The 22097-nt window shown below is 42.8% G+C and overlaps 1 protein-coding gene across 1 annotated transcript; it reads right to left on the reverse strand.

Moving 5' to 3' along the window:
• Nucleotides 1-974: 974 nt before the first annotated feature.
• LOC134751182 (partitioning defective protein 6) lies at nucleotides 975-21686 on the reverse strand. Its single transcript, XM_063686556.1, has 7 exons — nucleotides 21457-21686; nucleotides 19578-19803; nucleotides 10352-10479; nucleotides 9645-9742; nucleotides 8947-9115; nucleotides 7897-8021; nucleotides 975-5603 (listed from the first exon to the last, which is right to left on the reverse strand). The coding sequence occupies exons 1-7, from the start codon at nucleotides 21514-21516 to the stop codon at nucleotides 5474-5476; spliced, it is 936 nt and encodes a 311-aa protein (XP_063542626.1). The 5' UTR covers nucleotides 21517-21686; the 3' UTR covers nucleotides 975-5473.
• Between the last annotated feature and the right edge of the window lie 411 nt (nucleotides 21687-22097).

Here is a 22097-nt window from a genome sequence, read left to right on the forward strand (position 1 = left end):
AACGTAATTTCGACTGTATATGCTCAACAATAAGATCTATTTTCTGTACATCTGACCTTGACATAGAGTTGACACAATTCATCTGCCAAAAATATCGAACTGTATGAACTTGATCTGTTTGATTTGTGTTTGTTTTTGACAGCAGGAGTCGTTGACCTACTTTCGTCTTGGAGTTAAAGTATTCGTGTTATTTTTAAAATCCAGGTCTGATTATTTCGAGCGAATTGTTGGGAGTGGGTCAGTGAGGCGAGAATCGTAAAAGCGGCGACACACGACTATAGTTCGTTTTTTCTAGCATTAGAAAAAAGGTAAACAATCTTGACGTCTTTTTATTGAAAAACGCTTTTTAAAAATCGGTAACCGTTACTTATGAAAGCAAAAGGATGTAAATGATCATAAATGATATGATTTATAATTGTTACGTATTTGCAGTAACTTATTTTACAAAAAGGGTTTTTCAATAAAAATACACGTCAAAATCGCCTACCTTTTTTCGAATGCTAAAAAACCGGCCAAGTGCGAGTCGGACTCGCCCACCGAAGGTTCCGTACTTTTTTAGTATTTGTTGTTATAGCGGCAACAGAAATACATCATCTGTGAAAATTTAAACTGTCTAGCTATCACGGTTCATGAGATACTACCCGGTGACAGACAGACGGACAGTGGAGTCTTAGTAATAGGGTCCCGTTTTTACCCTTTGGGTACGGAACCCTAAGAACGAACAATACATTGAGTCAGGTTTGTCATTGTGGTGTGTCATTTCCGGGTCCTCTTCCGTTTCGGACACCCCGAAATGCGAAACCCGCCGGTCTTATGCAGGGCTCCAGTGAACTAGTGGTCCAAACTTTCTGGTATAATGTTAGCTAAATTTTCTTTTAAATGTGTTTTCTAGGCTATTTGTGTGCTATATGAGCGAAGTGCGATTGCCAATACATATATTAGAATGTTCAGTGATTAGAATAAAAATATAGAAATTAAATAAGAATATATTTTATTACATACAACACAAATGTATACTAGCTTAGAGTGTAAATATAACGTATCTCCTAAACTATGTATAATCATTTGACTACAAACATCATTTTGGACCAATTTTGAGCCAATCAGCAAATAATATGTAAATTTCATCCAAAAACGCTTAAAAGGCAACATGTGATATAAAACAATTAAGTACAATCTGAACATTAATACAAAACATAAAATGTATACAGAAACAAAAATGATGTCAAATGGAATATCACTCATTGATTAAAATATACATGACAATTACAAAAAAAAATACTAAGTAATACTATGGATTTCATTTCTTACGAGACCTATACGCTCGGCGACATAGGTTTTTATCGAGGTGTGTAACTATACATTTTGTTGTTAACACAATATAATCTTGCCATACTTGTATATCATTGGTACCCTGATCATGACATTAGCTGAACTGAGATTCGAAACTCAACCGTGTACGCTACAATGAACAAAACAGTATCTTATAAATTTGCCGAAGGCTATTCGTGTCTCTGAATGGAGACTTGAAAATCAAAAATCATTTAGCATGTGAATACATCATTAATTTGCAAATAGAATACAATTGCAATTAATTGACCATAATGCCGATGCCACTAACAATTATTGTGAACAACATATTTCATAAATAATTTCGCAACAACCAATGTACCAATACCTACCAACATTTGATCCGCCGACTCCTCAGAGCCATACATGATATGTATAACTATGCTAACAATACATGCATTAAGTAAATTAAATACAAATAAACCTAAATAATTAATTTAAGCTCGAAACTAACATTATTTTGATCTAGAAATCAATAACTAAAGCATTTGATACGATAAATGTGTTATAAAATCTAAACATTTCATTAAAACATGATTTTATCGCTCAGTTGAAATGCGGCTGATATTAATGTTTATAGCTTTTAATTTGTCACATTCTTACTTAGGTATTTTCATAGAGAACTCTAATAACATAATTCATATTTTTAATACCATACATGATTGAGTTACTTAAATATTTTCATTGTATATGATAAATGTGACTTGTGGGATATAAATATGAATGCAAAGAAAGATAAACTTTATAAATTATGTTATGAATGTTAGCATAAATGACGCCACGAATAACAAAATGATTTGGACGGTGGAATATACAGTTGCACAATATTCTAACATACTTACTGACATTATGTAAAAGACGATGTATATACAAGTTAATAGTAGTCGGTGTTACACTTAATAATAATGTGTAAAAACTGGTCAAAAACGCTTGCAAATTATCGTGGTCGTAATACAAGGCACGATATTAGACTGTTACTATACCATAAGGCCTGGATTACATATAAATTTCAATACATGTAGTTGTAGGTATTTTCATATTTTAAAATTGATCCTTAAATTAAGAATTAAATAGTTTTCATAAGGCCGTGAATACTTTTTGCTTGATGGCTAAGCTAATATTGTAGCAAATAACTTATAAATGATAATTGTGTACATGTACATACAAGCTAAATGCATATAAAACAAGGTATAGAGATTCAAGGCACTGATGTGTCTTTTACTGGAATGTATGTTTTCGTTGGTGACGTATTTCGTCAATTAGAGGTACTGACATAGGTTTTGGAACACAAAATGTAATCAGAGCGGTTTAAGTTCAATGTGGAGAAGACCGCTATTTCGTCGCGTCGCTACAAGTACATGCGGCCCACACCAATTTTGGTGTCTAGCCATAGTAGTTGCCGCGCACCGCTACGGAACGGACGCCTGTTCGCGCTTGCGCCACCTAGCGGTCATATCTGTCGTAATGTACGCGTTTTGTCAGAGAGTGAGTTTCTGTACCTAGTACTATTATTTTATTCTGTGCTTGTACACATACTACACTTAAACAAGGTCGGTAGGAGCGAAGCTATTACTTTCTGACTGTGTCTGAGCGAAGTACGTACACAAATACGAGAGTACTTGCCCTGTCTTCGCCACATAATTTTAAGTAAGCCAAGTAATTTCTTTGTGTTAGGTATGAAATTATATCGTATCTATAAATTTGACGCACTTTCTTTTCCTATCAGTACCTTTAGATATTACTAAATTTTCTTTTACTAGTTGGTATAACATAATTTTAATAACAACTTCACAACATAGGAACTAAATACTGATTTCGTGTATTAAGTACTCGGTTACGATAAGCCTATACAATATTGATGAAAATTGATATCAAATGTGCTTATTGTAATCAAACATTTCACATAATTTCATTTGATGAATTTCGATTTCATAATAGCACCTTCCATGGGAAGAGTATAAAGTTAACACTAGTTTTATAAACAAAGACGGATAAGGTGAGCTAGCTTTAGTAAAGGTATATTTAATATAAGAGACAACTTGCTAGAAATACTTAGGGTCGGTTGCACCAAACTGTTTGTCACCGTTAAAGAGTGCTAAATTTGATTGTATGGAAAGTTTCATAGTAAACCGCCGCGGCGCGGCGCGTCGGGTCTGTCTGTCAAGTACGGATGTTGCAACTGGCACTTATTCAGATAACAACATTGGTTATGTTCGTCCTGACGAACATAACCCTTTTTTATGTATTTTTAACCAGAGCCATTAAGGACTATAGAGGGTCGAGGGGGTTTAAACTACTAAAACTTTTGTGCCTATCTACTGCGTCAAAATTTCAAAATATTATGTTGTAGGTAAGTATGACAAGAATTAGTTTGAAAGACAATTTGAGTGAGACAAAAAAAAATTGAGTTCTGGACCCACAGTATTTTCGATTATCATTCTTGCAAGTTGACACTATGAAATATAATACATTAAATGATATGATTTTTTTATTTAAAACGGATGGACTTTTGACGCTAAATATAATAATTTTTAAAACTATTGTTATTGTCGATAGTATAAAATGATTTTCTATAAAAAAGGAAATCTTAAAAATAATTATTTCAAGCCTTCTGGAATGTTAAAGTTCCTAAATTGACCAAATTAATTATTGCTACAGAGTATTGTGATGCTGGTTCCCACATCACGGGTAGTAATTATAGAACCGGTATTTACTATTTGAACCGGTATCAACTGGTTATTATCAAACCAATTTACACCCCTAAAAAGGGCAAGCACAGCCTGTTAGTCCAATCATTATGAATAGGGAATATTACGCGAAACTGCGTAGGTGGCGCCACTACCACAATCTGAGGGTCTATTGCGAAACAAGAAAATCGAAACTTCGTTATCTAACATCTCTGTCACTCTTGCATATTCGAGCGATAAAGAGGCAGATAGCGAAATTTCGGATTTGCGTTTCCCGGTAGGACCTCTGTAAACAAACCGCCTTGATGCATCAATGTCATATTTTATTATCTTTAAAAACTTGTCAAAAACCTGTTAAAGGTACAGTATGTATAAGTTACTCTGTGGTTTACTAAAAAGGCTAGTCCTGCACTCTGGTGGCAGAACATTGCAGTAATATCCCCTATTATTTCTGGAAGGTGTTAAATATTAAAATAGCACATTTTCCTGAGTAAACTTAGTTCTTCTGATTGGAATATGGCATAAACAACCATTCCAAAAGATTCAGAACGTGGACTATTTGGCTTCCAAATTTGGAATGTAGTAGAATGTAAGTACTTACGGGGTGCCTCACTTCAGCCTATGAATTAAAGTTCCTTATGGTGCAACATGACAGAGCCCTTGAAAGCCTCTGTATGTAGATTTCACTTTTGACACGCATGTGATTTTTCCACAGACTAAATGATACCGCATTATGAAGCGTTTACCGTTTAGAAAGAGCGTGAAGTCACCACACAATGCCACACATAGGTGAATTTTTTCTTGTAAAATATTATACCGCGACAATTTGATGATAAAACAGCTCATGTTCATCTCTAGAACTCAATTTTTGTAGATATAGTCTGTTAAACTAGTTTCGTCAGTAAAGGTTCGATCTCCTATCTAGACAAAATTTAAATTGCGCGCCTTTTTTGACTAATTGGTTTGCCACACTATATTTTGAATGTAATGAGTACAGGGGCCTGTTTTTTAAAAGCTTGTAACTTGTAATACATGCGGATGTCACTTTTTGACAGCTTTTGTTAGAAGTACTTCCACTTGTACTACAAGCATTTTTATCGCCTTGTCACTATGCCTGTCATCGCACTTACATACTTGTTAGAACGTGACATGCATGGTGACAGGTGATAAAAATGCGACCATGCTAAGGCCGCTGGTAATAAACGTAATTATTAAGTTAATACTCAAGCTCCTAAGTGTGGTGACCGCGATTAACTGTCTCTGTAGACCCTTCTTTATTCGATTGACGCGCGTCTACAGCCCGATATAACCTACGTGCATTTTGACAAGGTTCAAAGTGAATCAACCGGTATTTCTGCTATCTATAAGGATGGGTAGGGTATGTCTGAACTGTAATCACTGCACTGCACTGTAATCACTGCACTGTACTGCACGCACTACAGATGTAGCACCTGGCCGTCGTCCTTGCTCGGCAGGGGGAGGGGCAGGGGCAGGGGGAAGGGTTCCGGTTCCTCGAGGGTCACGGCCGTCAGGTCGACTATCTCGTCCTGCTCGTCTTGGTCGAACCTGCAATTAGAAATACAATTAAATACTGTACGTAAGTTTATTTATGGCAAACTGCGTTTTGGGGTAGTATTTTTAAAATTTGCAGACGGGATCAGGGTATGAAAAGATTGTAAAGTAACCAGGATTTTGTGGCTAAATGTGCGGATTAAGGGTCTCCGGCAAGCTCGGTTCTCCATACAAACGTAGTTCCGCTCTCATTTTAAAACGACTAGCTAGATTGATCTGAAACTTTGTACTTACAATAGGATAAAGGTATATATATATATGTCTGTAATTAGTTTATGTACTTGCACCTTTCCATCAACCCGGGGTTAATTGGTTAAACCTGGAGTTACCATGGTTACCAGTACAATTTGACACTGGGTTAACGGTTTAACCGCTTAACCCCGGATTAGTGGGATGGTGCAAGTAGGCCTTAGTGTGAGGCCTACCTGTCGTCGTCGGGCTCGGAGCTGGGCTGCGAGGCCGAGGGGGGCGGCGGGGGGGCCGGCGCGCTGGTTGTGTGTGTGTGTGTGTGTGTGTGTGTGTGTGTGTGTGTGTATGTGTGTGTAGGAGACATACCTGTCGTCGTCGGGCTCGGAGCTGGGCTGCGAGGCCGAGGGGGGCGGCGGGGGGCCGGCGCGCTGGTTGTGTGTGTGTGTGTGTGTGTGTGTAGGAGACATACCTGTCGTCGTCGGGCTCGGAGCTGGGCTGCGAGGCCGAGGGGGGCGGCGGGGGGCCGGCGCGCTGGTTGTGTGTGTGTGTGTGTGTGTAGGAGACATACCTGTCGTCGTCGGGCTCGGAGCTGGGTTGCGAGGCCGAGGGGGGTGGCGGGGGGCCGGCGCGCTGGTTGTGTGTGTGTGTGTGTGTGTGTGTGTGTGTGTGTGTGTGTGTAGGAGACATACCTGTCGTCGCCGGGCTCGGAGCTGGGCTGCGAGGCCGAGGGGGGCGGCGGGGTGCCGCCGCGCTGGTTGTGTGTGTGTGTGTGTGTAGGAGACATACCTGTCGTCGCCGGGCTCGGAGCTGGGCTGCGAGGCCGAGGGGGGCGGCGGGGGGCCGGCGCGCTGGTTGTGTGTGTGTAGGAGACATACCTGTCGTCGTCGGGCTCGGAGCTGGGTTGCGAGGCCGAGGGGGGCGGCGGGGGGCCGGCGCGCTGGTTGTGTGAGTATGTGTGTAGGAGACATACCTGTCGTCGTCGGGCTCGGAGCTGGGCTGCGAGGCGGAGGGGGGCGGCGGGGGGCCGGCGCGCTGGTTGTGTGTGTGTAGGAGACATACCTGTCGTCGTCGGGCTCGGAGCTGGGCTGCGAGGCCGAGGGGGGCGGCGGGGGGCCGGCGCGCTGGTTGTGTGTGTGTAGGAGACATACCTGTCGTCGTCGGGCTCGGAGCTGGGTTGCGAGGCCGAGGGGGGCGGCGGGGGGCCGGCGCGCTGGTTGTGTGAGTATGTGTGTAGGAGACATACCTGTCGTCGTCGGGCTCGGAGCTGGGTTGCGAGGCCGAGGGGGGCGGCGGGGGGCCGGCGCGCTGGTTGTGTGAGTATGTGTGTAGGAGACATACCTGTCGTCGTCGGGCTCGGAGCTGGGCTGCGAGGCGGAGGGGGGCGGCGGGGGGCCGGCGCGCTGGTTGTGTGAGTGTGTGTGTAGGAGACATACCTGTCGTCGTCGGGCTCGGAGCTGGGTTGCGAGGCCGAGGGGGGCGGCGGGGGGCCGGCGCGCTGGTTGTGTGAGTGTGTGTGTAGGAGACATACCTGTCGTCGTCGGGCTCGGAGCTGGGTTGCGAGGCCGAGGGGGGCGGCGGGGGGCCGGCGCGCTGGTTGTGTGAGTGTGTGTGTAGGAGACATACCTGTCGTCGTCGGGCTCGGAGCTGGGCTGCGAGGCCGAGGGGGGCGGCGGGGGGCCGGCGCGCTGGTTGTGTGAGTGTGTGTGTAGGAGACATACCTGTCGTCGTCGGGCTCGGAGCTGGGCTGCGAGGCGGAGGGGGGCGGCGGGGGGCCGGCGCGCTGGTTGTGTGAGTGTGTGTGTAGGAGACATACCTGTCGTCGTCGGGCTCGGAGCTGGGCTGCGAGGCGGAGGGGGGCGGCGGGGGGCCGGCGCGCTGGTTGTGTGAGTGTGTGTGTAGGAGACATACCTGTCGTCGTCGGGCTCGGAGCTGGGCTGCGAGGCGGAGGGGGGCGGCGGGGGGCCGGCGCGCTGGTTGTGTGAGTGTGTGTGTAGGAGACATACCTGTCGTCGTCGGGCTCGGAGCTGGGCTGCGAGGCGGAGGGGGGCGGCGGGGGGCCGGCGCGCTGGTTGTGTGAGTGTGTGTGTAGGAGACATACCTGTCGTCGTCGGGCTCGGAGCTGGGCTGCGAGGCCGAGGGGGGCGGCGGCGGGCCGGCGCGCTGGTTGGCGGGCCGCACCGTGATGATCAGGTTCGACGAGTTCGCCACCATCATGTCCGTCACCTAAGTAAAGGATTCATTTAGATTTATGTCAATAAGGGTTTTCTGAAACGTTAAATGAGATCACCGTCCATTAAATGTGTTTCAGCAAAGAGGATACAATAAGATAGAGCGGTACTGTCATAGTAAATTTTGTAACCGCTGTAAATTCACTGCCATCTATCGACATACTTTAAAACTAAAAATGAAGATTTATAAAAATACGTTAAAATGTATTTAAATATGGATAAATTATTTTTTTATTTGCATTAATTATTTTTACATGATTTTGACCCATGTTCTTTCACTGATATGCGTTAAAATTATAAATAACAAACGAAACCGTCAACGCCCTCTATACGAGAGTAGGCCAAAACTAGTGGCGCCCTCTGATCGAGAATCAAATTTTCGTGATTTTCGAGGAACGTTTTTTCCTTAGACTGTATCCATCTATTACGGAGTTATATCTATCTTTGGTTTCAGGGTTGGAAATAAGTCTAAAAACACACTTCAGTAAGATCAAATTTTACCTAGACACTACTTAAATGGGCTCCGAACTAAGACAAGATGGATAACAACTTTTAAAATTAGTTTCCAAAGTCGTCTCGATACCTGTATACGCAAAACCCCATCTAGACAGTACCTCAACGAGCTCCAAATTAGAAAAAGTCCAAACGGATATCACGGAACTCTAATATTTAAGATGTCGCTGGTGTCAAATCACCCGTATCACAGAGTAAATAATAGTACCAGGCAGAGAACATTCACTCTCTAACAGAACGCGTCTATCACGACAGATATGACCGCTAGGTGGCGCATGCGCGAACAGGCGTCCGTTCCGTAGCAGTGCGCAGCTACTATGGCTAGACCTAAGAACTGGGGGCGGCCGCATGTACTTGTAGCGGCGCGACGAAATCGCGGAGTGAGTCACGCCTGCCCCTATACCGACCTGGTCCAGCGTCTTGTTGCAGACGTCGATCCCGTTGACCTCGAGCACCTCGTCGTTGACGCCGAGCAGGCCGGTGGACTCGGCCAGGCCGCCGGGCACGAGGCGCGAGATGAAGATGCCGGGCGCTCGCTCCACGCCGCCCGGCGTCACGCGCACCGACGTGCCGTCTCTGCAACCAGACTTCATGTTATGGCTCCAAACATCAAACATTTATTTAGCAAGTAGGCCACAGGGGCACTTTTTACAAGCAATAAAATTAACCAAAAAATTACAAAAAACAATTACAAATATAGTTATAGGTAATAGTCGGTGCGCGAGTCCGACTCGCACTTGGCCGTTTTTATTTATTTATTGAAATATGAAACAAACGGTCATACAAAAAATATTGTAAAGCCCGCTCCAGACTACGCGGCGCGAAGCCGCGAACGCGAGTGTGGAGTCAATTTCGCTGATTAGCGAACTAGGCCCTTTACAGTTTCTTCTCTTAGTCTAGACCTATAGTTTCCATTTTTATTAAACATTTTCGTAACCATGAATAATGGTTATTGAAAAGCAGTCAAAATGTACTAGGGGAGGCGTGACCGAAAGGCGAAGAGGTAATGGGTTAGCCGCGAAAATGGATGACGCCTGTTTGGGTCACTTTTTCTTTTTACAATTGCCAGACTTTATAGATTCAATTGTAAATGAAAAGCGATAACCTTATGAAGAACCCTAGCGGCCGATCCGAGCCGTGCTTGAGCAGTTTGACCCTCCGACACGTTTCTGGGACGATGTCCACGTCGATGATGGCCGACACCTGTAACACAGAACAAGCTTTATAAACGGGTCTCTGTTGTTTCCCATAAAGTTTTAAGTCATAATGTATTGTTTGTCCACATTTTCGTTAGTCATAATTCGGTTTTTCTCAGAAACGCGTAACTTTTCAGGATTGCCATAAAACAAACCTAACCTAACCTATCTATAGGATAACCTTACGAAAATCCTAAAAATGCTTATTTATAGCTAATTAGGAAGAACTAGGTTTCAGTTAGCAATAAATGGCGCTATACAAGTTGTCAAAAACTATTTTTCCGAAACACGCTTTCATTGCTAAATATTTTCCTCTCCTTTGTCTGTCAGGTATTCTTTGAGACCTTTCTAGTTCCTTTAACCTCAGCTCATCAATATTAGTTTTATTTATGAGACTGAGCTTCTTATCCTATAGACTTTACTCGCGTGCGCACGGTGCGGTGCATGTAACTGGAGCAAGTAAAGGCGCGACCAGTAGTTATGCTCAAGCTCGGTGCGGTAGTTACTCGCGTGTGCTTGTATCTTTATGTACAAGATACTAATAACTGGAGCAAGTAAAGGTGCGAGCTACTAGTATAGGTAACTACAACTAGTAACTCAGATCACGATGACCTACCATTCTGAAGTCGTGAGGGTTGGAGATGGCCAGCCCCTTGTTCTTGGCGGGCGTGCCGCTCAGTATGGACGAGATGAAGTTTCGGTGCCGCATCGTGCCGTACCCATTCAGCTCTTCAAGGCTATCACCTGCAAGATACATAATTCTCAGTTTGAAATTTAAGATTAAAGTTTAAAAATCGTTAAACCAACTATGGTTATTTTTGTAAAAAGCCTCCAGATTTTTTCAATTAGTTAAAAATGTAGCATATGCCTCCCGCGTCATAAAACCGAATCACTCGATACCTTATTTAACAAAATCGACTCAGTTAGTTTTGATACTACTGTGCTGTGGAATGTGGAATACATGACACATGACACAAACATACCAGCATATTTACTTTTAATTTAAAACTTAAAAACCCCGACAAAATTAAAGAAACGAGTAACCATCTTGCAAGTTGAAATCTCAGAATTATCGCTAATTTATTATCACAAATCCTTTACAGAAAAACCGCTTCTAAATCGCTTAAAATATACTTTATCGGGAAACGAGCCCTTGAGACCTACAATAGAATACAAATACTCTTTATTGCACACTTCGTTATAGATCACAATACAAGGAATACAGAAAAGAAGAGGTAGAGGAGGAAGAGGCCTACTTGTAGAATATTTTTTTTAAATTTTGATTGGATTTAAAGTTGTGTCGTTGGAAACATTAATGTGCGTACAAACACACAAACAACCTCTTACTGCGCACCGTTTGGTCGTGGGTAAAATAATTATATAGGTATTTGTTACAGATACACTACATAACGTCGATTTCGGTGAGCGTTCCATACATTGAATGGACAATCAACAAAGAGTTATCACACCCAAATGACGAACTTCTTCTATTGTATACCAACATCACGTTTATAGAACAGCTATTTGATCATACATATTGTTCTATTTGTTTCTTACACAATGCTTTAGTCATTAAAACATGTAGTCAGGCACCTCAGTTGGTATACCTTAGTCATAGTTTGAAACATGTTGCATTCAATTAAGTTTCCGAAAGGGGCGACTTAGGCGCCATTTAGACGGCATGCGATTTTCGTTACATTGCGATATTTGGTCGGACGATGTATTGAATACTGCACGTAAGTTGTCGCGCCGTGTAAATGAGGTTTAATACGGAAAAATGTGGCTTGATAACTACCTAACGTGTTAATTCTTGGCATTATTGTGCTCATGCCACTCTCATGCGAACGCGCTTAGTGTTACGTTTCATGACACATAATGGAATGTAACTAACGAAACATGTCAAAATACGATGGGAAAAAGCACTTCCGGTACGTAACAATGGATCTGTTGCCGACAGTTTGGCTACGAATGTAATCTAAACTCATTGAGCTTCGTGTCCAACAGTTATTATGCACTCCTTGTAAAGACTGCAGTATCTGCATTGTTAATATAGAGGTCGTAAATATGCATAGGACTTCGCACTTTACTTCGATGAAATAAGGAGAGGTCGAGCCTTATTTAGAACTTCTGCATTTTTTTATAACGAGGCCGAGGACTTCATAGCAGGCCAAGGTGTTGATCTATGCGCCAGGTCAGAACTATACTCAATTACTTTATTTATGAATATTTTTGGCACTTTTTATAGCCTACACAGCTTAAGAGATTTTAACATATAAATGTATAGTTTAAAGATTTGGCGTACGTGTCGCCACTAACTCAGTTTTAAGTCAGGATGCCACTGAAAACCGCCAGGGATTGTCATGGCATTATGCTTAGTGTAGATCCGATTTTAGCGTCCAATGTTTTTTTATGTCTGCATATCTTCTTTTCTTTATGTACTATTTTTTGGTGTTCAAAAATTATGTTCTTCGTATTTCTTCTTCATAGTTTATTGGTGTATCATTTGCAGGAGGCAAGAACCAATGTAAAAAATTATTCCCCTTATGGGGACAACTGAGATTGAGGCTATTATCCTTGTTATGTACAGTTAAGTGTTCTGTAGTACAATACAATAACTCTTTATTGCACACCTCGATACAAGAAAATAATAAGGAAAATAATACAACTCAAGCAGAGGCAAACATCAGGCGGTCTTATCGCTAAAAAGCTATATTTTCCAGACAGCCATGAGCGCAGAACGAATACACACAAAAGCAGTGAAAACGAATATATATAAAAGGAGTATCTATTAAAAGGTGACCCGTTTTAAATGCCAATAAATTGATTCTAGCGCATCGTCGCATCGCCAACAATAAAACGTGTTGCCGGTCTGTGTGTTTTAACGCTAGTGCGACATGGTACTAAAGCGATCACCCACACCGAGTGTAGCGTGTACAGATGTGTTATTTAATTACGACTCACATTGTACCCATGACCATGGCACGGGAGTAGGTGACTTGCAACGTGGGCGCAAGTGAAGAGAGAAATAACCATTGATCTTTAAGTGTAGGCACAGGGCGGACAAGCTATACATCAAAAATCACTTGCGTTTCTATGTGTGAACGGCACGTATGTACAGTGTACACGCATCATGCGTCATTGTGTGAGTAAGTTGCTTAAAAAAAGTACTGAGCGGTCGGCAAAAGGTCGTCAATCTGGGTGTCGTGGGGAGAGGTAATTCGAATCGGGGCGGGGCGGTGCGTGGCCGTTCTGTATGATAATAAATAATAATAAATAAAATTCGTTTATTTTCAGACAACTCATAGGTCCATAGCATTGTTAGTTATAATACTATTACTTATTCTGTGGTATAGGCCTGCGTAATGTGCAAGGCAAGGGTCTTCCGAGACCCGAACGAATCCTACTAGAACTTGCTTTATAAATCGACTAGGAATACGGATTCACAGGCACCTAGACTTTTACCTTGATTATCCTCACTTCCAAAAATAGTCCCGTAGGGTAGGGTTTTTCTTATAGTACAGAAAAAAGTTAAAAATATTGTGTTTCAAAGCATTGTTCTAAACCAATAGACCTTATGAATCAGTTCCAAAACAGGAAAACTTAAAGAACTTAAATAATACACTAGATTTTATGATGTTCGGATATAAAACAAGAAAGGTTGGAGAAAACTGAAGCTATAAAATGCCCCATTTTTCACCTACGTCTAAATTGTACATCTCATGCCCTCGCATTCATAAATATATAAGCAACGATTAATTGGTTTAACGCTACAGCGTGTAACTTACAAACCGTCCAACTACCTACCAATGCTAAACGATCCCATGTCACTACTAAATTAGTATGGAGATACGACTATTTATACGACCACGGCAGCAAGTGTATTCAACCTGTCTTAATGCATCAGTGGATATGCTGACCAATATACAAGTAACTCTCATTCTATTGGATTCCTAACAAACTATAGGCCAAAGTTGCCTGGCCTGTAAATGACCGATATATGTGTGACCCTAAGCGGTATCCGGCGGTATACAGAGGAAGGTCATACAATATCGGTTTAGCTGTTCTATTTAACTTTTGCGGTAATTAAGTAGGTATGAGGAAGAATAGTGAAATAATTAAATCTAAATATTAGGCAGAGTCTTCTGTTAGGTTATTATTTTTGAATTAAAAAATGGCAACAATTGTGCTTTTGCCTTTTATGTATCGCGTCTTACTTAATTATAATTAAGCTATTTCTTTCCGTTTTTCTGAAGTTCTCAGTTTAGTTATTTGATGAATTGATCATAGGTTGTTGCAAATTTGTATATTGATCATTATTAGTATTAGTAAAATTTAAGTCTATTTACCATACCTAATTGAGAACTGGGATGATTAGAGTATGAGTGTTCTTTGATATTAACTCATTTATTTAACTTCAGTTCGCGCACCATCAGGTCTCCATTCACATATCCAAAGGAACATTGAATCTTTAACAACAATAATAAACTAAGACAAGCAAAGATGAACTCTATCTTCAGCAAGATAAGAACTAAAACGAGATGGCTGTCATTAATTATACTTCTCGTATTATATGTTAATTAGCTTCCTCTAGCTGATGCAGGTTGCGTCTTTAGAAGTGTTTTCTCGTCATCAGATTTATTTAAATAGTACACATACGAATGAAACAACGCACCAAAAGTATCTGCCGTGGAATTCATTTCCAAATAAAGATATGAGGCATTTTCTATGAAAAGGGACCCTATTGTCGATGGCGCTTACGGCGCACAGCGTCGCGTGGCATTGTATTTATATCGGAGCATCGTTTATAATGGCGTAAGCGCCATCGACAATAAGGTCCCTTTTTATAGGAAATACCACATATATGTTCACAGTTCGCGTTCTAAAGTATTTATCACAGTCTAATTGATTCACAAGCAGGCATTTATATAGTTTTGTTTGGAGTGTTGACTGTTGCTGTTAAGACAATCGCCATCGAATAGGTATTGAATATGGTGCTCCTAAATATTTGAAAAATACTTTATTGCCAACTTGCCAAAGCGTTAGAGTGCACATTCATATAATTTTAAGCATTCTGATTCATACAAATATTTTTGATGCAGACTTCCTACGGGTTCAACACAATATTACAAACTACGTCAAATTTTTTTTTTTAAAGTGGAAAAATTACTGCCTTGGGTGAGACTTGAACTCACGGCCTCTGGATCGATCGCAGACGTTTCTGCTTGTTAAAAATTAATTTACGTCAAATATAATTTATATCAAATTGCAATGGATTTAGGTGCAAAATTCTAAACAATAATTGATGTTAACTGCACCTACTTATGTACAAGTAGGTAAGCCACCCATTGTTTCTCAATAAATAATCAGTAATTGGCCACTAGGTTCTACAGTATTGTCAACGTTATTGCCTTGTAATTGAAGCGGTTTCTGTTTGGCTCATTATGAGCTGAGCTCATTATATATCCTCCAGAATTTAGTTACTAACATGGGGCCAGGATTACACTCGTAAGTTTTACTTTTTTTTTTTTTTTTTTTTATACCACGTCGGTGGCAATCAAGCATACGGCCCGCCTGATGGTAAGCAGTTACCGTAGCCTATGAACGCCTGCAACACCAGAGATATTACACGCGCGTTGCCGACCCTTTAAAAACCTGTACACTCCTTTTTTGAAGAACCCCATACTGTAGCCCCTCGGGAAAACCTCGGCAGGGAGCTCATTCCACAGCCGAAGCGTACGCGGGAGGAAATTCCTCTTAAACCGCACAGTACGCGACCATTTAGGTGCTAGGGTGTGAGGATGAACACCCTGCCGATGGCGAGCGGTGCGGTGATAGAAAGCGGCCGTTGGCATCATGTCAAACAATTCTTCAGAGCACAGCCCATTGTACAAGCGGTAGAACACACACAAGGAGGCGAAGTCTCTCCTTAGACTTAAAGGTTCGATACCGCTTGTGAGTTTGGGATCGTCGACGATTCGTACAGCGCGCCTTTGGACTGAGTCGAAGGGTCCAAGCTGGCATCCAGGTGCTCCTGCCCAAAGGTGACAGCAGTACTCCATATGGGGTCTGACTTGCGATTTATATAGCAGCAGTCTTTGCCCCGGAGTAAAGTATCGCCGTGCTTTATTGAGCACACCGAGTTTTTTGGATGCCAGATCAGCCTTCCCTTCCAGGTGGCTACGGAATTGGACGTCACTGGAGATGTCGACACCGAGGATCCCAATACTCCCTGACATGGTAAGGGCTGTGCCTTCGAACTGTGGGACCACAGTAAATGGGGTTTTCTTAGCGGTAAACGCGCAAACTTGTGTCTTGGTGGGGTTGAATCGCACTAAATTGTCCCGGCCCCACACCGAAACTCTGGATAGAGTGCCCTCAATATCCGACACAAGCTTTTCACGACTCTCTAGCACCACGGAACGAGGGATGTTGGCACGGCCTGCGTAATAGGCATCCCCAGTACTGTCGTCTGCATAGCAATGAATGTCGTCGATAGACAACATGTCATTGATGTGCAGCAAAAACAGCGTTGGGGATAGCACAGAGCCTTGCGGAACGCCAGCGTTAATGTCCATGCTATTGGAGCAGCTTCCGTCTACTACGGCTCGTATGCGTCTGCCAGACAAAAAGCTAGCGATCCATTTGCATAGTCCCTCCGGCAATCCATAAGATGGTAACTTCGACAGGAGACCCCGATGCCAGACCCGATCGAACGCCTTCGCTATATCTAGGCTAACTGCCAATGCCTCACCTTGACTCTCAATGGCTGAAGCCCAGCGGTGAGTGAGATACACTAGAAGATCACCAGTCGAGCGACCGTGGCGAAAACCATACTGACGGTCGCTGATCAGGTCGTGTTCTTCTAGGTATCTCAGGAGCTTTGCGTTGATTATACGCTCCATGACCTTAGAGAGAAGGGAGGTAATAGCGATAGGCCTGTAATTCGATGGGTCCGATCTGTCGCCCTTTTTAGGCACAGGGTGCACAAGGGCCGTCTTCCACGAAGATGGAACATGCCGTTTGTTGCTAGAGAGTGTGAAGAGACGCGCCAACACGGAACATAACTCAGGAGCACACTGCTTAAGCACAAGTGCTGGAATGCCGTCTGGCCCGCTCGACTTATGAACGTTTAGGGATAGCAACTCCCGCCGAATATCCCTCTGCGTGAATGAGATTTCGGGCATGGAGTATGCACACCGCGGGATGGTGGGCGGCACGGCGCTACCGTCGTCGTTCAAGGTCGAGTTCGAGGCAAAAAGAGTACCAAGAAGATCGGCTTTCTCTTTTGCACTGTGGGCCAGATCACCATCAGCTATTCGCAGAGGTGGTAAAGACGACTGACAAAAATTTCCCTCGGCAGCTTTGGCGAGCGACCAGAACGCGCGACTCCCAGAGGGATAGCCCGCTAGCTTGTCGCCAATTCTGCCGACGAAATCGTATTTAGCCCTGGCAATGGCTTTTTTACTGGACCTCGAGGCAGCGTTTAAGTCGCGTTTCACATCAGAAACGTTCGGATCCTTATTAGCTACGGCCTTGGTCCAAGCCCTGTAAGCGGCTTGCTTGCGAACTGTAGCCTCTTTACAAGGCCGATTAAACCAAGGTCGTCGCTTTGCTCCCGCTGCTATTACCGTGTTGGGAATGAAACAATCCATTCCCAGCAGTATGGTCTCGGCAACATTGGCTGCGCAGGAGTCAGGATCTTCTGATGTGAAGCAGAGCTGCCTCCATGGGTACGAAGCGTAGAATTCACGCAGTCCGTCCCAATCTGCTGATTTATATTGCCACACGCGTCGCGAGCTAGTTGGCCGTGGTGGATCGGGCCGCGCGCAAGGCGCCTGTGTCCGGACGAGGCAGTGATCGGACGAACCGAGAGGTGCATTCACTGAGATGGAATATCCGTCCGGACGTGTAGTCAGCAGGAGGTCCAGTAAAGAGCTAGTATGATCCTCGATGTCTGGTATTCTCGTGGGAGAATGTACCAGTTGCGAGAATCCATAGGCCAGAGAAAATTCGTGAGCAGACCTCCCCGCGTGGTCGGTGGACCGGGAACCAAGCCACTCAACGTGGTGGGCATTAAAGTCCCCTAAAATCACCAGCTCTGCGGAAGGGTACTGCTCTAGAAGTTTGTCAGTCGTCGATTGCAGGTGCTCGAAGAGCCGGGTTGTCTCCGTGTTTCCGCTATGAGACCTGTACAGGCACGCGTAGACACGAGTGTGGCCGCTGTAGTCCACACGCACCCACAGAACTGACAGGTCCCTGTCTTCAAAGGCATGGAGGCGGCGACAGCAGACCTCCTGCCGGGCATACATGCATACACCAGCGCGTCTCATGAACTTGTGTTCAAGTGTATAGCCGGGATATAGTAGGTATGCAGTGTCCGCCGGGCAGGATATCTGCGTCTCCGTTAGAAATAGGATGGTCGGCTGCGCAGATACCAGGTGGTAATGGACTGCGCTCAAATTTGAGTGTAATCCCCTGATATTGCAGAAGTCCACTTGTGTGGAAGGGGATGCCGCTGAGAAACCATTTCTTTTTTTACCCTTATTTGCCATGTGTTGTTGTTGTTGAGTGTACAAAGAGGGTTCGGGGCGTTGACGGCTTAAGGGACAAGAGAACAGAACAGATCTGCCAATGGAATATGTAGGGTAGTGCGGTTCACAGGCACGGCGTACGGAAGGGCCCCCGGTCCCCCCCTGGTGCAGCAGCCGGGTCCACTCCGGTCTCCTTCTCCGGCACGACTACTACATCAAGGATTTTACGCGAGGTTGGTGGTTCAGCCTCCCAGGGCGGAGATTAAGTAATCCCTGGGTTCGGGAACCCTACTGACCTGCGGGCGGCCAGCGGACAGCCGTTTCACCGGGTCTCCCTGATCGCCGCACCTGTACGCCGCGTCCATACAGACCAAATGCATTACCGTGAATTCCGTAGGTCCCCCGTCGTCAACACACCGCACCCTCGTTGAGCTCTGGCAACCTTACTCACCGGCAGGAACACAACACTATGATTAGGGTCTAGTGTTATTTGGCTGCGGTTTTCTGTAAGGTGGAGGTACTTCCCCAGTTGGGCTCTGCTCTAGATCTGGAATGACATTCGCTGTGTTGTGCCCTACCACACAAAGCGAGATGACATTCACAGTGCCCATACCTCTCTTTTGGACGTACTTTAAGGACATACCCGGGTCCGGACGTAGTTTAAGGACATACCCCGGGTCCAGGGTTACTTACGTAAGTAGGGACACAGGTATACTACAGAATGAGATATGAATATCGTTATCTCATTCTAGCAAATAGCTTTGTCCCTACTTACGTAAGTAAAACTTACAAGTGTAATCCTGGCCTGAGAAACAAAGCAATATAGCAATTGCCATTCATTATTTCGATACCTATAAAAGATTTAACAGTAAGTCTTTGCATCATCATTTGATAAATTAGTTGAGATAAAACCAGGAGTAGGTAGTACTTTTGGTCCTTCGTGTATTTCACTGTAAGGAACTGTTACAATTTATAGTAAATTTAACGATATTCTTATTATTTGCCTATAGCATTTGAACCTGAGATGGGTATGTGTACCTATAGGGCATATTCACTGTTAACTAACTTACTCATTTAGAGCTTACAAAACAATTCTATTGGATTTTCAGGATTTCAAATTGCTTATAAGACGATTAATGCTACTACATAATACGGAGTATATATTCAGGACTCACTCTTCCTTTGTATTGACTCTAAGCAGCGCGCGCGGGAGGTTGTCATCATTATTGATGGGCAGCAGATCCCCATCTTGAGGGTCCATGTAAGAGATAAGGAACGATCAGACCCTTGAAGTATACATTCAGGACTCACCCTTCCTCTGTATGATGACCCTGAGCAGTGGACGGGCAGTGAGCAGCGCGCGCGCGAGGTTGTCATCGTTGTTGATGGGCAGCAGATCCCCATCCCGAGGGTCCGTGTAGGAGATGAGGAATGTGACGTCATGCAGTCGGTGCAGCTTCTCGATTAGACCCTTGAAGTCCTCATACTTGAGCTTCTCGGACCTGTTGAGGGAGAATCGCCGGAATTCCGCATCAAACTGGAAAGAAAAACTCAAGTTAATTTTATCATGTGAAATCATAAGCAATTTGGGTTTTAAATATGGTCCTATTCTCCTGGGTTCCAGATGCATTTATAAAGGACAACACAACAAATATTACTAACTATATTGTCCGAATAATAAACACTGATTGTATAAAACCAGGGGCGAGAAACTCCTCCTTTCGGGTATTCTCGGCTCCGTTCGGCTCAGCATTGCTACGAACAATTATTAGGGTTGACACAACTTGATGTCCCTTTGCGTGCACTACCACAGATTCTTATCTGTCAAGGGAGGGACGAATCATGCTGACCCTTTCTAATATATGGCACTATCCCTTTCGGCTATTTAGGGTTGTCAAAGTTAAAGTCATTAAAGATAATCCCTGAACCGCTGTCTGAACCTGAACCTGAATTCTTCTTATACTTATAAGAAACCAAGGGTATAGCACAACATAATTAGTTATAAATTTAAAACAATAAACTACTCTACTCCAAAACAATCACAGTACAAATTTAAAAGTGGAAAAATTACTGCCTTGGGTGAGACTTGGGTGAGTGTAACACTCTTACGGTAGATGTCGCTTGGGTCCCCTAGACCCATATCGTGGGAAGATTTGCTGACTATGGATAAGGTCTTGGTGGCTCAGTTGGCAGAGCGCTGGAGTATCGATCCAGAGGCCGTGAGTTCAAGTCTCACCCAAGGCAGTAATTTTTCCACTTTTAAATTTATTCTAAGCTTAATAGCATCGGTCCCAGACGTTTCTGCTTGTTAAAAATTAATCACAGTACAACATGGAATGTTTTGATTTCATGTCATAACATTACAAACACTAGGGACAAAACCATAATGACAAATAAAAGCAATATCTCCAGTTTTAAAATATAATTTCTTGACAATAGCTGTGGACAATAAGTAATTTTGACCACTTCATTAAAATAGCTACTTCTGTTGCTGTAGTGGGAATTGCAGCAAATATACATGTTTGAAAGTAGATTATAAGTAGATAATGGCTTATCTTTTAAGCATTCAGCACTGTTTATCAGGCACATTGTTTAATAGAGCACTATAAAGTCCAGTTTCCTTCTGGTTTTCTAATGATGCTAACTTGAATGTATTAGTTTTTATTTGTGTTGTTAATCTTTTCTGCTACATTTTTGTTGATAGGTGACTTGAAGCTTTGTTTCATTTTCTTTAAATAAATGATGTCCACTGATTATTGGTTTCATTACTTGGATTTTATTAAAGCTGGGTATCTAGTTTGCATGAAGCTTGAGTCTACATTTGAATTAAGACAAACCAGGCTACAATATCCACTTTTTATGTGGTTTCAGAATTATATATTTAGTAATTTCAAGAGATGGGTAAAAGTACATTGTTTATTTATTATACCTCAAGCTTTATAGCTCTGTAAAGTGTAATTTTGCTGTTAATAACGACATATTTTTAGGCTGTACGTGATTTTCATTCAACCGACACATAATTATACGATTTATCTCGATTCACCTTGGTAACCGCAGCCTACGAGCATTCCTCAACTCATCATCTACAAATGCTTAAGTAAATTAAACACTCGTTGCCCTAAGAACATAAACTGGGCCTCAAAGATAACGTGACTCACTTTATTCGTAAGAAATATTAGAAATTACTTACCTTAGTTTTGACTTCAACATTTTGACTGTCTATCCGTGCGGCGATTTTGTTCTTCGACATCACTATAGCATTAAATGCACTACTTATAAAAAACCATCAAAATATTTAGGCACTTCATTAGCAATATAACATTGTAAAATATAAAAGTTCTTATTAAATTAGACGATTATTGCTTTCAGAAAAAGGCTGTTATTCGACTCGCTCGCGTCGTAATTTTGGTCAATTCTCATTTACAACATTTTTACTGCATTAGTAATAGCTTCATTAGCTACATTTCTATTGGCGGCTGTTGAGACCTATGGAGTTTTAATAGGTGGGTTTGTACGGTAATAGGAAACAAACTTCATTATTATGACGTTCCGATTCAAGCAGGCTCGTGAATACAGTAGATGATAAAAAAATGTTTAAGGCAACGAGTAAAACGTTGAAAAGTGTACAGACGTTATAGTTGGTCAAACCAATTTGTCAGTAAATAAGAACAAAAAAAACTATACTCATCCTTTTCTTTTGGGTGCTAGTACTAGTGTAAGACAAAGATAGTATGATTCTCTCTGTCTATGTGTGAAATGAGACAGTCCTTTGACAACATGAATCTAGTATAATTTGACAAACTATAGCTGTCAATGTGTCACTGACCGTCT

The sequence above is a fragment of the Cydia strobilella genome, chromosome 21 (genome assembly GCF_947568885.1).
Source record: "Cydia strobilella chromosome 21, ilCydStro3.1, whole genome shotgun sequence".
NCBI classification, from domain to species: Eukaryota; Metazoa; Arthropoda; class Insecta; order Lepidoptera; family Tortricidae; genus Cydia; species Cydia strobilella.